Source organism: Scyliorhinus torazame, chromosome 25, assembly GCF_047496885.1.
Source record: "Scyliorhinus torazame isolate Kashiwa2021f chromosome 25, sScyTor2.1, whole genome shotgun sequence".
Taxonomy (NCBI): domain Eukaryota; kingdom Metazoa; phylum Chordata; class Chondrichthyes; order Carcharhiniformes; family Scyliorhinidae; genus Scyliorhinus; species Scyliorhinus torazame.
Genome location: NC_092731.1, coordinates 37,100,482 through 37,119,042, shown reverse-complemented (window position 1 = coordinate 37,119,042; position 18,561 = coordinate 37,100,482). Strand labels below are relative to the sequence as shown.

Here is an 18,561-nt window from a genome sequence, read left to right as displayed (position 1 = left end):
GGACCTCGATTTAAGAACTCGTCTGGAAAGTAATGCCACCCTCCCTCGGTGCTGCACTGATGTTTCAGCCCCCGTTTTGTGCTGTGGCCCTGGGTTCACCTTAACGTCCGATTCAGTGGGGTCATGTGCCATAGGTTAAACCTAATGTAACGCCGAGCCACATGGGTCAAGGTCCTGGGTTTCCCTTTCCCCGTCTGCGCTGACACCGGGATGTTGCAATTGGCCTGAATCCCACGAGAACGGGGAGCGCAAGGAACCGAAAGCAAACATTCCCACGTGCGGGGCTGGTTTAGCACACTGGGCTAAATAGCTGGCTTTTAAAGCAGACCAAGGCGGGCCAAGCACGGTTCAATTCCTGTACCAGCCTCCCTGAACAGGCGCCGGAATGTGGCGACTAGGGGCTTTTCACAGTAACTTCACTTGAAGCCTACTTGTGACAAGCGATTTTCATTTCATTTTTCATTTCATTCATAGGCGGAAGAACAAAGCGGTTTAACTACACGGCACGGTAGCACAGTGGGTAGCACTGTTGCTTCACAGCGCCAGGATCCCAGGTTCGATTCCCGGCTCAGGTCACTGTCTGTGCGGAGTCTGCATGGGTTTCCTCCGGGCGCTCCGGTTTCCTCCCACAAGTTCCGAAAGACGTGCTGGTTAGGTGAATTGGACATTGTGAATTCTCCCTCCATGTACCCGAACAGGCGCCGGAATGTGGCGACTAGGGGCTTTTCACAGTACCTTCATTGCATTAATGTAATCCTACTTGTGACAATAATGAAGATTATTAGTAACTATCTCCGTCTCCAATTCACTGTGCTAGTGTCGACATTGGGTGGGGGGGAATACAGGAGCTGGCTGACCCTCAAATACCCTGTTGATATTTAATCTCTCGGCGTATATTAGTAGGAAGGCTGCTGAAATATTGGAAAGCTGGTCAGCAGCAGAGGAGCCTTTACACACCAAGATCCCAATTTAAATATAATTCACGATTGCAACTTTCATTGGCATTGGATAGATGATGCTTTTCTTTAAAGTTTCATGCAGGAAATGTACATTATTGATGGTGGATTCCGCTTTCAAGTGGATTAAATTGGTATCTGGTGTCCAATTTAAAGAAGTGGATTAAATAAAAGACTTGGTCAAAATAGCCAGCAGAGCAAACTTCCACGTAAGTGAATGGGAGCAGTGAAACCGGCATAAACAGGACACCCCCCACGGAAAACAAGCACTTAGGAGGAGACCCAAGTAACTTGCATGATGAAGGGCAGCACTGCAGCACAGTGGTTAGCACTGCTGCCTCACGCCACCGAGGAGTCGGGTTCGATCCCGTCCCCGTCCGTGTGGAGTTTGCACATTCTCCCCCTGTCTGCATGGGTCTCTCTCTCTCTCTCTCTCTCTCTCTCTCTCCCCCCGCCCCCCACACACACACAACCCAACAAGATGTGCAGGGTAGAATTGGCCACGCTAAATTGCTCCTCGATTGGGGAAAAAAAAAAGTTATTGGATACTTTACAATATTTTTAATACTTGCAAGTTGAAATATACATTTTGAGAGGGTCTGAAATCAAGGGCATGGCAAATTATGATGGACTCCAGTCAGCCTTCAATGCACCAAGTCCTTATGCAGCTTAAATACACGCGACACCCGGTGAGCGCAAGGCAGCAGCAGGCTTAATGAAAGAAGTGGCTTCTGTGCAATGGAGGCCTCTTTACCCAGAATCCACAGCAACAGAGAAATTGCCCTAGCTCTGCGACTATGATTGCATGGCACCATGCTAGGCATGGGCTTCTCTGCCTCTCTGGGTGCGAGTTAACAAACTCACTCTAACCTGTGGAAACCTGACCCGCTTCCGTAAATAAACCCCACCCCCAAAACCACCACCACCACAATCCACAACAACTGCTGCCTTCACAAACGCACTGCTCCTGGCGTGTTACATGCACCGAGCTTGCCTGCCTGCTCAATAGGGGAATGCAGGAGTGAACAGCGGGAAGGGACTGTCCTTTCCTACCCTGGCACAGCGTCCATGAATCTCCTCAGCAGCTACTGCCAGCTCCTCTTTCACCCTGATCCTGCTACCATTGTCTTTCTCTCCCATGGTGAATCTGCACCTTTAGGCTTTGGGGAAAGCCCGAGGTTGTTCTCCTGTCCCAAGCCCCTTGTCTTTCTGCTGCTTTGTCCATAGAATCCCGACAGCGCAGAAGGAGGCCATTCGGCCCATCAAGTCTGCATCGTCCCTCTGAGAAAGCACCCTACTTAGTCCCACTCCCCACCCTATCCCCATAACCCCACCTAAACTGAACATCTTTGGACTGTGGGAGGAAACCAGAGCACCCGGAGGAAACCGACGCAGACACGAGGAGAACGTGCAAACTCCACACAGTCGCCTGAGGCTGGAATTGAACCCGTGTCCCTGGCGTTGTGATGCAGTGGTGCTAGCCACTGTGCCGCCCGATGAGTCAGGCGCCCTTCAGTTCTGCTGCTCAGAATCTAAACCCTGACCCCCTACGTTCAGCGTGACCCGTGTGTGCTCCCACCCAGTTATTCCCAATTTGTGCTGAAACGTGGTCTTTGGCAGCGTCAGCGTGCCAAAACAAACTCCCTTTTTTTATTCTTGTGGCTGCCCGAATCCTGGGAAGTAGAACTGGGAAGACTGAGTGAGAGCAGTTAGAAATGAAACATTAATTTGGTCTGCGACGCTACTTAAAGAGAGTTGGTGTGTGGGACAGGGATTCTCAGCATTGTTTCAAACGGTTAATTGCTGATTATAACCTCGGCCCGTTCTCCGCGATTGTTTGGGATTGCAGTGGTTAAAGCGACATCCTGAAAATAAGAATGCCTGGAGCGAAAAGGGCATCAGGTGTCGGTCCGGAAGGTGTCGTAACTTAAGAGGTTTCGCTGTATTTTTTTAATAAATATATGTTCGACTTTTGTTTCTAGATGTTAAGCATAGACTGCATCTGGTTGTTTGTGGAGAGATATAAAAGATCCCAAGTAAGATGAGGGAGTTCTCCCTGCTAAGAATGAGCCAGCCCAGCCTCACTTTCCTCTGTGTTGCATTGCAGCGATTGCGGTGAATGGAGTCGATGATATCAGAGCTGTACTGGAGAATTACGCTCTAGAAGATGATCCAATTGAAGCATTTAAAAAAAGGCAAGAGCTGTTAGCACAGGTGAGAGGTCAGCCGTTTGTCCACATGCAAAAGGCTCACGGTGCTGCTACAATGCAAGAGTGAGCAAGTTATTTTCTATAATATTGACGCAGATTGCCAGTTTCCTTACCTGGGGGGGAGGGGGCAGCACGGTGGCGCAGTGGTTAGCACTGCTGCCTCACGGCGCCGAGGTCCCAGGTTCGATCCCGGCTCTGGGTCACTGTCCGTGTGGAGTTTGCACATTCTCCTCGTGTTTGCGTGGGTTTCATAAGAACATAAGAACTCGGAGCAGGAGTAGGCCATCTGGCCCCTCAAGCCTGCTCCACCATTCAATGAGATCATGGCTGATCTTTTGTGGACTCAGCTCCACTTTCCGGCCACTTAATCCCTTTATTCTTCAAAAAACTATCTATCTTTATCTTAAAAACATTTAATGAAGGAGCCTCTACTGCTTCACTGGGCAAGGAATTCCATAGATTCACAACCCTTTCGGTGAAGAAGTTCCTCCTAAACTCAGTCCTAAATCTACTTCCCCTTATTTTGAGGCTATGCCCCCTAGTTCTGCTTTCACCCGCCAGTGGAAACAACCTGCCCGCATCTATCCTATCTATTCCCTTCATAATCTTATATGTTTCTATAAGATCCCCCCTCATCCTTCTAAATTCCAACGAGTACAGTCCCAGTCTACTCAACCTCTCCTCGTGATCCAACCCCTTCAGCTCTGGGAAGAGTTTCGCCCCCACAACCCAAAGATGTGCAGGCTAGGTGGATTGGCCACGCTAAATTGTCCCTTAATTGGAAAAGGTGATCGATGGCGCTCACCTTTCTGTCATTAGGGTGGCACAGTGGTTAGCACTGCTGCCTCACAACGCCAGGGACCCGGGTTCGATTCCGACCTTGGGTGACTGTGTGGAGTCTGCACGTTCTCCCTGTGTCTGCGTGGGTTTCCTCCGGGTGCTCCGGTTTCGTCCCACAGTCCAAATGCATACGGGTTAGGTGGATTGGCCGTGCTAAAATGCCCCTTAATATCCAAAGCTGTGCGGGTTAAGTGGGGTTACGGGGATAGGGCGGGGAGAGTGGGCCTAGGTAGGGTGGTCTTTCAGAGGGTTGGTGCAGACTTGACGGGCCGAATGGCCTCCTTCTGCACTGTGGGGATTCTATGATCCCAGTCACTTGTGTCACTCCAGACACGTCGCTTGTTCAGTCGCCTCTCTCTCTGCTCCTGTTACCTGATCACCATCCAACTTTTCCTTGTCGTCGGCATGTATGGGTGTGAGTTTGATTGCGATGCTTCCACGATCCATCAGCTGACACGCGAGCTCAAACATGAACACAGATCGCATCGATGAGGATGATGCTCCATGAGCTTGAAGAAAGTCTGTTCAAAGCGTCCCTGTGATATATCACAATCGCATCAGTTGAGAGGTTATACAGCTCAGTGTTGCTCTGTTAGGTTGTCGAGTGATAAGGAGGAGTGCCCCTCGTTGACATAGCTGTGATTTTCTCCGTTGCCCACTGGGTGAGTGTCCAGTTCCTCTCCAATGCCTCTGTTGTTAGCCTTACTGTGATCACTACCCTGGTGTCCCATGCGGCACCTATTGATGCCATTGTGATACACCTGGGCAGCTTTTAACTTGTTTTATTAATGCCTTCTCGAAGTTCATAGAAGTTTGTCATCCTAATTGAGGTGATCTGTATTCATGTTTGAGCTAACATGCTGCATGTCAGCTGGTTGACGATGGAAGCATCACAGTGCAACTCAATCCAGGTCTCCCCCACCCACACCTGCTCACTACAAGCAAAGGCTGTTGGACAGTGGTCAGGGGCTGTAACAGAGTAGTACTCCACTCTTGCCTCCGGATGGAAAGTATCGTCCCAACTGCCACCCAATTAAGCAGCTGATTTAATCAGAGATTTTGGAGGGAGGGCAGCACGGTGGGCGCAGTGGTTAGCACTGAATGCCTCTGTACCGAGGTCCCAGGTTCGATCCCAGCTCTGGGTCACTGTCCATGTGGAGTTTGCACATTCTCCCCCGTGCCTGCGTGGGTTTCGCCCCCACAACCCAAAGATGTGCAGGGTAGGTGGGGATTGGCCGTGCTGAATCCCCCTTTAGTGTCCACAGATGAGCGAGCTAGTTCGAGTTACGGGGGAGTGGGCCTAGATGGGGTGCTCTTTCGGAGGGTCGGTGCCGACTCGATGGGCCGAATGGCCTCCTTCTGCTCTGTAGGGATGTTATGGTTGAACCTGCTATCACTGGAAGAAATCATTCAACTATGCTTTGGCTTTTTTTTAAATGCCTGATTCCCAAGATGGACCTTCTCCTAAAGTATTGATTTTAATCTTGGGAGCAAGCATCTATTTTGCAATTCCCATTCTAGCCAGACAATAGTTTTGAAGTCGTATGTCCAGTAGTGCACGTTTTTTTAATATAGATTACCCAATTTTTTCCCCCCCAATTAATGGGCAATTTAGTATGGCCAATCCAGCTACCCTGCACATCTTTGGGTTGCCATGATGTGGAGATGCCAGCGTTGGACTGGGATGGGCACAGTAAGAAGTCTTACAACACCAGGTTAAAGTCCCAACAGGTTTGTTTCGAATCACTAGCTTTCGGAGCACAGCTCCTTAATCATCTTTGGGTTGTAGAGGCGAAACCCACGCAAACAGGGGGAGAATGTGCAAACTCCACAAGGACAGTGACCCGGGGCCGGGATTCGAACCCGGGTCCTCATCGCTGTGAGGCAGCCGTGCTAGTAATGCACATTTTAATAGCAGGAACAGTCAGTTTTCTTTGAGAAGATGAGGTAATTCAGCCCTTGGAGCCTGCTCCGCCGTTCTATCAGATCCTGGCTGATCTCTCCCTGGTCTCAAATCCACCTCCCTCCCTGTTCCCCATATCTCCTTCTTGAAACCATTTAATGACTCCGACTCTACCCCACTAAGTTCCACGAATACACCACCCTTTGCGAGAAGTAGTTCTCCTCATCTCAGTTCTAAATCTGCCGCCTCTCAACCTCTATCCGTGACCTCTCGTTCCAGACATCAAAGAACTTTGAAAAATTGTACATTTTTATCAAACATGTAACTTGAAATGAAATAAAATGAAAATCGCTTATTGTCACAAGTAGGCTTCAAATGAAGTTACTGTGAAAAGCCCCTAGTCGCCACATTCCGGCGCCTGTTCGGGGAGGCGGCACGGGAATTGAACCGTGCTGCTGGCCTGGTCTGCTTTCAAAGCCAGCGATTTAGCCCAGTGCTAAACAGCCCCTACTCCTTGACTTTGATCATTACCACGGTGTATCAGGTAACTTTTTAAAAAAATTTAGAGTACCCAATTCATTTTTTCTAATGAAAGGGCAATTTAGCGTGGCCAATCCACCTACCCTGCACATCTTTGGATTGTGGGGATGAAACCCACGCAGACACGGGGAGAATGTGCAAACTCCACACGGACAGTGACCCAGAGCTGGATCGAACCTGGGTCTCGGCTCGCGAGGCTGCAGGGCTAACCCACTGCGCCATCGCGCTGCCCGTGCATCAGGTAACTTACATAGGTACATAGAACATACAGTGCAGAAGAAGGCCATTCGGCCCATCGAGTCTGCACCGACCATGTCATTCTGTAACCTAACTTCGCACATTTGCGAAATGAACAATTTCTGTACTGAAATTCTGAATTAAATTGGCTATTTTATAGCCTCTTGTAAATAGTTCCCTCATGTGGAATCTGCCACACTTGCCTCATGCAAATAATAAATAAATGAATGTCTTGAATTAATTTCTCCCGTCGTTTTGCCATTTGTTGCAGAACAATGTGTTGCCTGATCACCTTGTGCAAACCATTAAATCTGATTGCAAAATGTACACGTGACTGAGTCCAATATGCCTTTGGCAGCTTCTTTCAGCTAACAGATGTATAAATTCTGTTTGTTCTTGGGTGGGTGTCACCCTAGAACACTCACTTTTGAGTCCGAGGGTAATGCCATTCCAGAGAGTTTAGCACATAGTCCAGGCCAATGCTCAAATGAAGGAGTGCTGCACTTTTAATGGACTGGCACTGATACTTTAAACCCAGACCCTGTCTCCTCTCTCTGGTGCATGTAAAGATGATGTTGCATGATTGGAAGATCAGGAGGCCTCTGTGTCTCTTTCTCCCTCCCTCTCACTCTCTCTCACTCTCACTCTCTCCTGGCCAATATTTATCCTTTAACAGAACTTATGGAAAAAAACGTTATCTAATGTTATGGTCCAGTTAGGGACCATTAACATTTATATAGAAATCCAAATAACTTGTGATTTCGCCCAAGAATTCTCTTATACGTTAAGCTTAGTTATTTACTTCTGTGGGGACCACCCATACGTGTGCCACCGACTGTGGGACACTGGAAAATTCTCCTCGCCCCTATCTAATCTCAGAAGAGAAAGGTTCATTTCCCCTCGCCTGACTGGAGGCCTCGGTGCCTCTAGTTACCTTTCCGTACTTCTTGCCCGTTTGCACTGACCTGATCGCTTCCTTTCTCCCGCACCCCCCCCCCCCCCCCCCCCCCCCCCTCACTCTCCGTCCATCCCATACCTACCTCCTTCCTTCCTAACCCCTCTTATACCCTCTCCCTCCCTCCCACTCCCTCCAGTGCCCCTCCCTCCCACTCCCCTCCCTCCCACTCCCCTCCCTCCCACGCCCCTCCCTCCCACGCCCCTCACTCCCTCCCACACCCCTCACTCCCACACCCCTTCCTCTCACCCACACCCCTCCCTCTCCCCTCCCCTCCATGCCCCTCCCTCCCTCCCTCCATGCCCCTCCCTCCATCCCTCCCACGCCCCTCCCTCCCGTGCCCTTCCCTCCCTCCCTCCCCCACACCCCTCCCTCCTCCCACGTCCCTCCCTCCCCCCACAACCCCTCCATCCCCCCACACCCTCCCTCCCTCCCCCACGCCCCTCCCTCCCCCCACGCCCCTCCCTCCCCCCACGCCCCTCCCTCCCCCCACGCCCCTCCCTCCCTCCACGCCCCTCCCTCCCTCCACGCCCCTCCCTCCCTCCACGCCCCTCCCTCCCTCCCTCCACGCCCCTCCCTCCCTCCCTCCACGCCCCTCCCTCCCTCCCTCCACGCCCCTCCCTCCCTCCCTCCACGCCCCTCCCTCCCTCCCTCCACGCCCCTCCCTCCCTCCCTCCACACCCCTCCCTCCCTCCCTCCACACCCCTCCCTCCCTCCCTCCACGCCCCTCCCTCCCTCCCTCCACGCCCTCCCTCCCTCCACGCCCCTCCCTCCCTCCCTCACGCCCCTCCCTCCCTCCACGCCCCTCCCTCCCTCCACGCCCCTCCCTCCCTCCACGCCCCTCCCTCCCTCCACGCCCCTCCCTCCCTCCACGCCCCTCCCTCCCTCCACGCCCCTCCCTCCCTCCACGCCCCTCCCTCCCCCACGCCCCTCCCTCCCCCACGCCCCTCCCTCCCCACGCCCCTCCCTCCCCACGCCCCCTCCCTCCCCCACGCCCCTCCCTCCCCCACGCCCCTCCCTCCCCCACGCCCCTCCCTCCCCCACGCCCCTCCCTCCCCCACGCCCCTCCCTCCCCACGCCCCTCCCTCCCCCACGCCCCTCCCTCCCCCACGCCCCTCCCTGCCCCACGCCCCTCCCTCCCCCACGCCCCTCCCTGCCCCACGCCCCTCCCTGCCCCACGCCCCTCCCTGCCCCACGCCCCTCCCGCCCCACGCCCCTCCTGCCCCACGCCCCTCCCTGCCCACGCCCCTCCCTGCCCCACGCCCCTCCCTGCCCCACGCCCCTCCCTGCCCCACGCCCCTCCCTGCCCCACGCCCCTCCCTGCCCCACGCCCCTCCCTGCCCCACGCCCCTCCCTGCCCCACGCCCCTCCCTGCCCCACGCCCCTCCCTGCCCCACGCCCCTCCCTGCCCCACGCCCCTCCCTGCCCCACGCCCCTCCCTGCCCCACGCCCCTCCCTGCCCCACGCCCCTCCCTGCCCCACGCCCCTCCCTGCCCACGCCCCTCCCTGCCCCACGCCCCTCCCTGCCCACGCCCCTCCCTGCCCCACGCCCCTCCTGCCCCACGCCCCTCCCTGCCCCACGCCCCTCCCTCCCCCACGCCCCTCCCTCCCCACGCCCCTCCTCCCACGCCCCTCCCTCCCCCACGCCCCTCCCTCCCCCACGCCCCTCCCTCCCCCACGCCCCTCCCTCCCCACGCCCCTCCCTCCCACGCCCCTCCCTCCCCCACGCCCCTCCCTCCCCCACGCCCTCCCTCCCCCACGCCCCTCCCTCCCCCACCCCCCCACGCCCTCCCTCCCCACGCCCCTCCCTCCCCCACGCCCCTCCCTCCCCCACGCCCCTCCCTCCCCCACGCCCCTCCCACCCCACGCCCCTCCCTCCCCCACGCCCCTCCCCTCCCCACGCCCCTCCCTCCCCACGCCCCTCCCTGCCCCACGCCCCTCCCTGCCCACGCCCTCCCTGCCCCACGCCCCTCCCTGCCCCACGCCCCTCCCTGCCCCACGCCCCTCCTGCCCACGCCCCTCCCTGCCCCACGCCCCTCCCTGCCCCACGCCCCTCCTGCCCCACGCCCCTCCCTGCCCCACGCCCCTCCTGCCCCACGCCCCTCCCTGCCCCACGCCCCTCCCTGCCCCACGCCCCTCCCTGCCCCACGCCCCTCCCTGCCCCACGCCCCTCCCTGCCCCACGCCCTCCCTGCCCCACGCCCCTCCCTGCCCCACGCCCCTCCCTGCCCCACGCCCCTCCCTGCCCCACCCCCTCCCTGCCCACGCCCCTCCCTCCCTCCACGCCCCTCCCTCCCTCCACGCCCCTCCCTGCCCCACGCCCCTCCCTGCCCCACGCCCCTCCCTCCCCACGCCCCTCCCTCCCTCCACGCCCCTCCTCCCCCACACTCCTCCCTCCCCCACACTCCTCCCTCCCCCACACCCCTCTCTCCCTCCCACGCCCCTCCCTCCTTCTCACGCCCCCTCCCTCCTTCTCACGCCCCCTCCCTCCTTCTCACGCCCCCTCCCTCCTTCTCACGCCCCCTCCCTCCTTGCCACGCCCCCCTCACTCCTTCTCACACCCCTCCCTCCGTCTCACACCCCTCCCTCTCACGCCCTCCTTTCCATACCCTCCCTCCCTCCTTGCCACACTCCTTCCTATTCCCCCTCCCATGCTCCCTCCCTGCCACACCCCCCTCGTTCCATCCCACACGTCTCCCTCCCAACACCCCCCTCCCTTCCAACACCCCCCCTCCCTTCCAACACCCCCTTCCCCTTCCACACCCCCTCCCTCCCTCCCATGCCCTCACCCTTTCCCTGACTCCCTACCATGCCCTCTCCCACCCTCCCACATCCTCTACCATTCCCCCTCTCCCCTCCCACTTCCTTTTCCCTCACCCATTCCCTTCCCCTCTCTCCCACTCCCTTCCTCCCTCTCTCCCACTCCTTCTCTCTCTCTTACGCTCCCCTCTCCTCTCTCTCTTTCTCCTGTTCCCCCCCCTCCCCTCCTTCAAGATAATCTGAAAACTTCCCTTTTGGACTAAAAGTTTGGTTACCTATCCTGATAGCTCCTTGCATTGCCGAGTTGCTACATTTTGTATTGACGCTCTTTTGAGATGCTTCGGGAGCGTAGCGCTTTGTTAAATGCACCGTACAAGAGTAAGTCATCGGTATCTCTCGCTCTGCCTTTTCCAATGAAAGCCTGTCTGAAATGTTTTGAGCAGAGTTTGCCGAACCCACGTGGCTTCTCAGGTGGACACTAACCTCGTCATTTTGGTATCCGTTCCCAGGAAGAACAACAGCGAATAACTGACCGATCCCAGCAGAAACCCTCTGGCCTCTCCCTTGGATCTTTGACGAGCAAGCTATGGCAGCGTTCTAAACCGCAGTAACGCAAGTCTGACGTCCAGTCCCACCCTCCTACACTGCTGTAGAGCGACCCGAAGACGTCTGGCCCATTGCTCCGAACTGGATTGAGAGCATATTGGCGCCTTCACCGTGGGGTCGTGAAAGCTGATACCAGGCGGAGTCCAGTTAAATTCTGTACTATGCTATCCATTTGGCTGGAAGGGTATGGAAGAAAACACCGAGATGGAAGACTGGTCATTACATCCCATTACAAGTCCCGATATTGGCGGCCATTTTAGGCGCACTGACACGATTTGAATGCCATGGAAAAGTCAAGTTTAATCCACTGTCATTAGCTTTGTCATGTATTCTAGTTAATTGGAGGAAATAGGCTTTTTAAAACTGCCGTTTTGTTTTTTTTAAATTTACAAGCCAGCAGTTAAATGACGATTACACTGGGAAGGGGAGGGGGTGGGGGCGGAATCCAGTTGTCTTATCATTGTGACTGTGAGCAGTACTTAAATGTACCAACTATTAAACCTGCACACGCAGTGCCTGCAAGATGGTGTCCACCGAAATGGCGTTCCCCTTTTCCTTGTACAGTCGGTACAATTTTGCACCTGTAACATTCTGTAAATGAAGTGGAAATGAAACAGAATGTAGTCTGCGGTGAGATGTTTAATAAAATTATGACGGTGAGCAGCAAGGAATTGACAATTCCCCCTGAATCTTGTGAAAACCAGCGTGGAAGTGTCTTGTGGAACCTGTGCCATGTTTGTAACTGCCCCACTCGTGATGTGTTTGGCTTTTTTGCATTGAACCATGTATCCATGCATTGCATGAACAATTGAAGCTTAATCCATTCTCGACGGCGTCAGTTTAATACGGGGTACCTTAACGTCTTGGATCCCGTGCAAATCTTACAGCCCTACTTAATATTTAATGCCTCTCTTGCTCCATTTTCCGGTAAAATTAAAACCACTCAATTCAAGAGTGTATGAGGAAACCCTTTCCCACACCCTATAGTAGTGGAGTTCTGGAGCTCTCTCCTCCCAACAGACTTTGGTTGAAGAATGGAGACCGTCGACAGGTATATGAAGTTGGCATATAAATCAGTGATGGTCGAATTAAATGGTCGAGCTGAGAGGCTGGACTCCTGGTCTTTATAACGTGTGTACGATTTATTCAATCTCTGCTTTTACCTCATGCAGTTGAGGACCAAATTATTTCCATTCCTTCGAAGAGGAAGAATCAAAGAGTTTAGAGAACACGTATGGTAATCTTTATTAGTGTCACAAATAGGCTTACATTAACACTGCAATGAAGTTACAGTGAAAATCCCCAGTCGCCACATTCCGGCGCCTGTTCGGGTACACAGAGGGAGAATTCAGAATGTCCAATTCACCTAACGGCTTTCGGGACTTCTGGGAGGAAACCGGAGCACCCGGAGGAAACCCGCACAGACACGGGGAGAACGTGCAGACTCCGCACCAGACAGTGACCCAAGCCGGGAATCGGACCTGGGACCCCTAGCGCTGTGAAGCAACAGTGCTAACCACTGTGCTACCGTGCCACCCGTGGGGAGGTGCAAAATAAAATCCATTACAATTGTACGTGGTTCCCGCAGCTCTCGAGCTGGTCGCAAGTGCATCATTACGCTCACACTATAAATTAGTGTAATGTCACTCCAGTTGTACGGAATTTACAGGACAGGAAGCCAGGCGATTGGCCCAACTGGTCTGTGCCAGTGTTTATGATCCATATCATCGAATCTCTACGGAGCAGAAGGAGGCCATTCGGCCCATCGAGTCTACACCGACCCTCTGAAAGTACACCCTACCTAGGCCCAAACCCCACACCACCACCTAGGGTCAATTTAGCACGGCCAATCCACCGAACCTGCACATCTTTGGACTGCGGGCGGAAACCGGAGCTCCCGGAGGAAACCCACACAGACACGGGGCAAACGTGCAGACTCCGCACAGTCACCCGAGGCCGGAATCGAACCCGGGTCCCTGGAGTTGTGAAGCAGCAGTCACCGTGCCGCCCAAGAGGGCGTATTTCTCCCTACTCCCCTTTGTAAAAGGAGATCATTGATGATCTTCTACTTCAACACCACCCCTGGCTCTCTTAATGCTTTTAAGATGTGGAAATCTGTCAATCTCAGTCCTGAACATTCTGAGAGACTGAGTGTCCACAGCCTCTGGAATAGAGAATTCCAAAGTTTCACAACCCCCGAGTGAAGAAATTCCTCCTGAACTCAGTCCTAAATGGCCGACCCCTTAGTCTGAGACTGCACCCCCTGGTTCTCGCCCTAGTCTGAGACTGCACCCCCTGGTTCCAGTCCTAGTCTGAGACTGCACCCCCTGGTTCCAGTCCTAGTCTGAGACTGCACCCCCTGGTTCTCTCCCTAGTCTGAGACTGCACCCCCTGGTTCCAGTCCTAGTCTGAGACTGCAACCCCTGGTTCTAGCCCTAGTCTGAGACTGCACCCCTGGTTCTCGCCCTAGTCTGAGACCACCCCCTGGTTCTAGCCCTAGTCTGAGACTGCACCCCCTGGTTCTAGCCCTAGTCTGAGACTGCACCCCCTGGTTCTCACCCTAGTCTGAGACTGCACCCCCTGGTTCTAGCCCTAGCCTGAGACTGCACCCCCTGGTTCTAGCCCTAGTCTGAGACTGCACCCCCTGGTTCTAGCCCTAGTCTGAGACTGCACCCCCAGGTTCTAGCCCCCCTGCCCGGAGAGACATCGTACATCTAGCCTGTCGAACCCTGCAAGAATTATGTGTCGTTTGAATGGGATCACCCCCCCTCCTGTTCCTCTGAATCTCACCTTGTCCCTCTGTGCTTCTGTTCCTATCTGCCCCTTCCCATTTTGATGCGTCTAGTCAATTCATCTCAGCCACTCTATGGTGGACCACATAGTCTCCCCCCCCCCCCCCCCCTCAACAACACCAGGGACCCGGGTTCAATTCCGGCCTTGGGTGACTGTGTGGAGTCTGCATGTTCTCCTCCCCCCCCCCCCCCCCCCCTCCCCGTGTCTGCGTGGGTTTCCTCTCTCAGTCCAAAGATCTGCAGGTTAGGTGGATTGGCCCTGCGTTCAAAGGTTTCGGTGGGGTTACTGGGTTAAGGGGATAGGGTGGGGCCTTGGCCGAGATAGGGTGCTCTTTCAGAGGGTGGGTGCAGACTGGGCTGAATGGCCTCCTGCATTGTAGGGATTCTATGATTCACGTCGGCTCCCCAATCCTTTGATGTGTAAACAGCCATGAGGTGTGTCGCAGAGTCCAGCAGAAAGTCCCAGTTCAATTTCTGGCCTCTTGAGCGTCTCACTGGCGTACAAGTCTCCCACTGCTTTCTACAGTCTGACAACCCTAAGCAACAAGTGTTAGGCTGTCAAAGACTGTCGTAACGCACTTTATCCAGCCCTGACCCTTTTTCTACACCCCTATGTTTTCCAGTGATGTTCATGAAAGAGCACTCAAAACCAAGATGCTTTGCTGACTTGTTTCGCTCTTGTGCAAACTACCAATGATAGCACCGCTCTGCTCGAGACCAACAACCAGCACAGACTGGGGATTAAACTCTTCTGAATCTGTATGCCTCTGTACCATTCCAAGTTCGGCACCTAAGCACTCAGCCATGTAACTGGTTATGTGTATTACCAATGTTCTTCCCTCGCAATATTGTTGACTCTTGCTACCTCTCAGGATATTTTCTTTTCTTCTTCCATGGATGTGGGTGTCCCTGACAAGGTCGCCACTTGTTGCCCATCCCTAAATGCCCTTGAACTGAGGGGATTGCCAGGTCATTTCAGAAGGCAGTTGAGCTTACCATATCGCTGTGGGTCTGGAGTCACATGTGAGCCAGACCAGGTAAGGGCGGCAGATTTCCTTCCCTAAAGTGGCACTAGTGAACCAGGTGGGGTTTTGTTTTACAACAATTGACAACAGTCTGGTGGTCATCATTACCTCAAAAGAGTGGCCAATCCACCCACCCGGCACATCTTTGGGTTGTGGGGGTGAGACCCACGCAGACACGGGGAGAATGTGCAAACTCCACACGGACAGTGACCCCAGGGCCGGGATTCGAACCCGGATCACGGCGCCGTGAGGCATAGTTAGTGCCATGGCTGAGTGGTTAGGTACCTAACTTGAAATGGTACCGAAGTATACAGATTCCGAAGAATTTAATCCCCAGTCTGCTAGGTTGTTGGCGTTGTGCAGTGCAGTGCTAGCCACTGTGCCTCCCTACTTAGCTTGAATCTATGACCCCCTGGTTTAACTCTCTGCCAAGGGAAACAGGTTCCCCCTGTCTGTCTCTATCCCTCAATTTTGTATACCTCAATCATGTCATTCTAATGAGGAATTAACTTTATTCGACTCGACTCTTACATTCTGGAACTTGTCGGTTTGGCTCAGTTGGTGCTCTCCACTCTGGCAGAATGGAGGACCCGTGTCGTAGCCTAGGCAACTTCAGCGCTGTACGATGGAGCTCTGCGTTGTCGGAGATGCCATCTGATGAGGTAATTCCATGCGCAAATAATTTTTTAAAAAAAATCTACGTGAAGGGCAGCACGTTGAGGCAGTGGGTTAGCCCTGCTGCCTCACGGCGCCGAGGTCCCAGGTTCGATCCCGGCTCTGGGTCACTGTCCGTGTGGAGTTTGCACATTCTCCCCGCGTTTGCGTGGGTCTCGCCCCCACAACCCAAAGATGTGCAGGGTAGGTGGATTGGCCACGCTAAATTGCCCCTTAATTGGAAAAAGTGAATTGGGTATTCTAATTTTTGTTTTAAAAGTCAGCGTGACTGCTCAGGTGACAAGGGAGTTCTGCTGTTCTCCATTCCTGGTTATTCACTTCTTCCATGTAGGACTGTCCTGGGACACAAGGGTCCAGCTTTCCTTTTGTTAAACATAATACTGAGCCCGTCTTGGCAACTATTCCAAGATAGCTGTCACTATAAAATCGCAAGTCGCCTTCTCACAAGATTACAGCTCATCGTTTGCAACGAATTTGAAAGTCTGTTCCCGTATCTCGCTCTTTTCTGGGTGGCTGATCCAGTCATTGAAAGCCATTGTGCATTCTGTAACATTGGAGCAGAGCTGTGATATGTGTCAATAGTATTTTGTCCCCAATTTTCAGACTGCATTGCTAAAAAAAAATTATTGTGCTCCCCTTGCCTAAATAGGCGATGAAACACCTGAGGCTTTTTCCAAGGGTGGAAGTGTCAATTACAAGGGGGCGCAGGTTCAAGGTGAGAGGGGGAAAGTTTAAGGGAGATGTGCGAGGTAAGTTTTTCACGCAGAGAGTGGTGGGTGCCTGGAACGCGCTGCCAGAGGATGTGGGGGAAGCAGGCACATTAGCAACATTTAAGAGGCATCTGGATGGGTACGTGAATCTGGAGGAAATCGAGGGATACGGACCGAGTAAGGGCAGTTGGTTTTTTTTTTATAGTTGGGGAATCATGATCGGCACAGGCTTGGAGGGCCGCAGGCCTGTTCCTGTGCTGTATTCAGCGCAGAATTTTATTCGTAACAATCTTCTACCTCGTGGTTTGACGTATCCCTCATTCTCGCATTACCATCAAGGCAGTGTCCGGCCCTGCTTCAATGAGGAGTGTCGGTGAGCATACCAGATAAGCTTATCATATATAACTGTGTGCACTCTAACCAGCGGGAGCTGCATGCAATATTTGCAGCCACGTGATGCCATTCCCCCTGAACCAGATCAAAGCTCTGCAGCCCAGCTGCATCCAGTTGTGCACGCTGGTGGGAAAATTGGAGGAAGCTCCAAGAACATCCCGTCATCAACGACGGAGAAGGCCAGCTCACAAGTGCAAACGATGAGACTGAAGCCCTCTCAGCTGAAAGACCCATTTTGGCCCCTCTGCTCCTGAGATCCCGCTGTCACAGGTAACAATTTTTAATCAATTTGCTTCACTCCACCTGGTAACAAGCAAGAGCTGAGCGCATTGAGTCTAGCAATGTCTAAACATTCAGGAGGCCCGAGAAGGTAAATCCTAAAGAAGTTTAATTAGATGCCAATTGCCTGCAGACAGTTTATTCTCAAATCCCCAGGAAAGCAAAGGGAAGTGTTGCTGAAGAGTGTTTTCCAGCAAAACGTGGCTACCATCTCACTGATGCTCAGTTTGGCTTGAGCTAGGATCACTGAGCTCCTGCCCCCATTACAGCTTTTGTCCACCCATGAGCGAAGCAGCTGAATGCCAGAAGTGTGAGAGTGATTTCCCTCGACGCCAAGGTAGCATTTGAGTGAATGTGGCATCAAGGAGAGCTAGCAAAATTGAAGTTACTGGGCAAGGGGAAAGATCTCACCTGGCCAGAGTCCGTCCAAACATAGACTGTCATCGGAGGATAAACATCTCAGCATCAGGACATGTCTGCAGGATTTCCTCAGGATGGTGTCCTGGGTCGAGCCTCAACTACCTTCCGGGACCACCTATCATAGGGTCAGAAGTGTGAATGTTCTTCGATGGTCATCTGGCCAGAACCTTAACTGGACCTGTGGCTACAAGAGCAGGTCAGAGGTTGCGAATTCTGCGATGTGTAACTCACCTCCTGACCCCTTTTTCCGATAAGGCACAAGTCATGACTGCGAGGGAATACTCCCAGTTCCTAGATGGGTCTTGCTGCATCAGCTTTCAAAAAGCTCGACACCATCCAGGACTAAACCAGCACCCCAGCCACCAACCTAATCATCCCTCCCATCACCGGTATGCACAGTGGCAGCAGTGTGTACCATCTCCGAGTCACAGCAACAACTCGCTGAGGCCTCTGACAGAACCTTCCAAACCGCAACCTCGACTGCCATGGCTGCAGCTGCACGTTCCCCTCCAAGGGGCACAACATCCCGACGTGCAAATATATCCCAGCTCTTTTACAGGCGCTCAGTCAAATTACTAGAACTCCCTAACAGCACTATGGGTGCACCTACACCACAGGGACTGCAGCGGTTCAAAAAGTCGAGCCTGTTGCATTTCCAGCAGGGATCGCTGTCCGGCCATCGGGAATCATCATGGAATAATAGAACCCCTACAATGCAGAAGGAGGCCATTCGCCCCATCAAGTCTGCACCGACACTCCAAAAGAGCACCCTACCTAGGCCCCACTCCTCCACACTATCCCCGTAACCCCACCTAACCTATGGGTCAATTTTAGCATAGCCAATACACCTAACCACATCTTTGGACTGGGGGAGGAAACCGGAGCACCCGGAGGAAACCCACGCGGGGAGAACGTGCAAACTCCATCAGACAGTCACCCGAAGCCGGAATCGAACTCGGGTCCCTGGAGCTGTGAGGCAGCAGTTCTAACCACCCTGCTGCCCATTGTCCTGTCCATTGTTTCTCCTGCTTCACCCAGGGGGACGGGAGCCTGTGAGCGACACTTCTTTCAGAGCTGCGGATCTAATCACTCAACACTGGGCTCGGGCGTGGAACCTTCCTAGTGGTTCAGCTCCAAAGCTGATTCATTTCTCGTTGGTTTTTGCCTCTTCCCCCTTGGTCTAGGAATGCTGGGACCGACTGTAGTGCTCCAGATGTCAGTATGGGGAGTTGGAATCCCAAGGGCGGGATTCTCCGTCTCG

The 18,561-nt window shown here is 53.9% G+C and overlaps 1 protein-coding gene across 3 annotated transcripts in view; it reads left to right on the top strand.

Annotated features, from left to right (window-relative positions):
- Nucleotides 1-12,136, top strand: part of timm50 (translocase of inner mitochondrial membrane 50 homolog (S. cerevisiae)) — a 194,079-nt gene extending 181,943 nt beyond the window's left edge. For all 3 annotated transcript variants that reach the window (XM_072490311.1, XM_072490312.1, XM_072490313.1), the window contains 2 exons: nucleotides 3,064-3,170; nucleotides 10,910-12,136. In XM_072490311.1, the coding sequence (XP_072346412.1) occupies nucleotides 3,064-3,170; nucleotides 10,910-11,011 (209 nt within the window). In that variant the 3' untranslated portion in view covers nucleotides 11,012-12,136. The remainder of the gene's footprint in view (nucleotides 1-3,063; nucleotides 3,171-10,909) is intronic.
- The last annotated feature ends 6,425 nt before the right edge of the window (nucleotides 12,137-18,561 follow it).